The sequence below is a fragment of the Vicia villosa genome, unplaced genomic scaffold (genome assembly GCF_029867415.1).
Source record: "Vicia villosa cultivar HV-30 ecotype Madison, WI unplaced genomic scaffold, Vvil1.0 ctg.002073F_1_1, whole genome shotgun sequence".
NCBI lineage: Eukaryota > Viridiplantae > Streptophyta > Magnoliopsida > Fabales > Fabaceae > Vicia > Vicia villosa.
Window position 1 is genome coordinate 48877 of NW_026705828.1, and position 2552 is coordinate 51428.

Genomic DNA, 2552 nt, shown 5'->3' on the forward strand with positions numbered 1-2552 from the left:
AGGTTTTTCCTGTTCTTTTAGCCTTTCTGTTAATTTGGATAAATAAAAGTCGGTGGCGACTCTTGCTTACCGTACATTTTCGATAAAGTCAGTTCACCGTATTACAGAACTGGCGACTCTACTGGGGAGAATTTTCTTATAAGAGAGGGGTTACCTTAAAAGTTTAGGATTCACTTTAAAAATGTTTTCTATTGTTTGCTTTGCTTGCTTTATTTTTCAGGGCTGTTTTGGGAAAAGTGAAGGACGAATCCTACTCCCGGATTCAAGAACACTTAAGATAGGAGCGGCATAGTCATGGAGACCTCCCTTGTGCATGCTTGGGATTGGTCAAAATGAAGTTTGCGCTTGAGTTAGGCCTCCACTGGTTATTGTGTACCTCTTTTACATGAGAGAGGTTTATGCATATATCGTTGGGTGCGTCGGAGCTCAAGGACCTTTAGTCACCTTTAACCCATCTTAACTTTTAGGAACGTAGTGGGAGGGCTATTCTTGGTGCATGCTAAGTTATGGTCGCGACCCGATACTACAGCTCAGATAGGTTTCTTCCTAAAGTATCATTGCGTGGTATGCATGTATCATGTTCGAGGGTGCTTTAGAGGGGGCTGACAATTCTGGGTCACTGGTAGAACCCGTTGCTGAAATCTCTTTATCCATAGAAGTACCTTTGGGAAGGGTATCTCACCTGGTCAAAACTCCATGCAAGCCAAGCCTAAGGAAATTGTGTGATTTGCGTGGACTTATCTGTGTTCGTGACTCATGCATCCATGCATCATTCATACATATCATGACTAACTCATTCCAAGGAGTTAAAGGATTGTTAACCATAATTTGTTTTGTAGGTCATGGGAATCAAAGTTCGTAAACCTTTCTGCCTCAGCTTCAAGGGAGTACCTACATCTCTGAAGATTCTTTGTGATAATGTTTCTGGTGCTTTTGTGCTTTCCGAGTCTCTTAACAGATTAATTAGCCTGGTACAAACCAAAGTGGATGAAACGCTCCTCAATACGATGATCCAGTTTTATGATCCTCTCCTTCATTGCTTTACTTATAGGGACTTTCAGTTGGTTCCCACATTAGAGGAATTTTCCTCCATACTAGGATTACCTGTGCTTGATCAGATGCCCTACACTGGTGAAGAAGAGATTCCTAAGTTGGAAGATGTTGCTGCCGCGTTGCATTTGCCTCGATCAGAAATTAAAAAGGTTTGGGTGAATAAAGGAGACTACACTGGTTTGCCTATTGACTTCTTGTATAGTCAAGCTGAAATCTTGATTAATGCGGCGAGTATGGATGCTCTTGAAAAGGTCATCGATTTCCCGATCTATGGACAATTTTTATTCCCTCGTTACGACAAAATTGTAGATGTGATTGCCACTAAGATCTTCATCAGCAATAATCCCGTTCCTACCTTATTGGGTGATTTGTTGCACTCCATCCATCATCGATCATCTAAAGGAAAAGGCTGCGTTCTTGGGTGTGCACCTCTTCTTCATAAGTGGTTTATTTCTCACTTACCCCGTTCCATAATAAAGAATGAAGAAGGTGGGACTTGGGTCCAAAGAATCATGAGGCTTTCATACGATGATATCGTTTGGAACCAAAAAGAGTTTGAAGGAACCCATTTGTTTGATAGTTGTGGAGATTTCCCAAATGTACCTCTTCTTGGTACCCGAGGAGGAATAACTTATAATCTCATATTAGCTCGACATCAGTTTGGTTTCGCGTTGAAAGACAAACCCCGCTCCATATACCTTAGCGCGGAAAATTTTGATTATGATTCAAATACAACCGAAAAGAAGAAGTTGTTTATTAGAGCTTGGTCCAAGGTAAAGAAAGTATGCACGAGAGAATTGGGACTAAGGAACTACATCCCTTCAGATATTTATTTTAGGTGGATTTATGATCGAGTTGTTGAGTATGGTATGCCATATCCATCTGATATCTCTGTTGTGTCAAGGGTTACCCCTCCGGTCATTCTTGTGGTTTTGGAGCCTTATGTTCCCGCTCCAAATGAAGACCTTTCTGCTACCGTTGCTTCTTTAAGAAGAGAAAAGGCTGATCTTGAAAAGCGCTTACGTGAGGTTGAGGCTGAAAAAGCAGTGTTAGTGGCTGATGCTAAAGAGCGAGATGGTATGCTTGACTATTTCTCCCGTAAATGGAAGATTGAGGACTTCGTCTCTCCAGGTCAAATACAATCATGTGAACAAGAGATTGATAGACTCGTCCAAGAAAGAAACGAGATGATTAAAGCTCACAAAGAGGAGATCAGAAGCTTAAAGAGAAAGCACCGACTCGAAGACTGATTTTTATTAAATTTTATTTTTACATTATTTTCAGCATTTTCAGATGTAACTATTAACTTCATAACATTATATTTTTATATTTTTATAAAAGAGTTAATATTTTTGCTTTTACTTTTCAATATGTGTTAAAAATCCTTTAATTGCTTGGAAACATTGCATACACATCATCATACCATTCATAAACATTACATCACAGGTTTTATAATGCAAATACCTCATCTTTCCGCTGTTTATTTCAGTGAGAAAATG

The 2552-nt window shown here is 39.6% G+C and overlaps 1 protein-coding gene across 1 annotated transcript; it reads left to right on the forward strand.

Annotated features, from left to right (window-relative positions):
- Positions 1-842: 842 nt before the first annotated feature.
- Positions 843-2303, forward strand: LOC131637701 (uncharacterized). Its single transcript, XM_058908305.1, has 2 exons — positions 843-1589; positions 1713-2303. The coding sequence occupies exons 1-2, from the start codon at positions 843-845 to the stop codon at positions 2301-2303; spliced, it is 1338 nt and encodes a 445-aa protein (XP_058764288.1).
- The last annotated feature ends 249 nt before the right edge of the window (positions 2304-2552 follow it).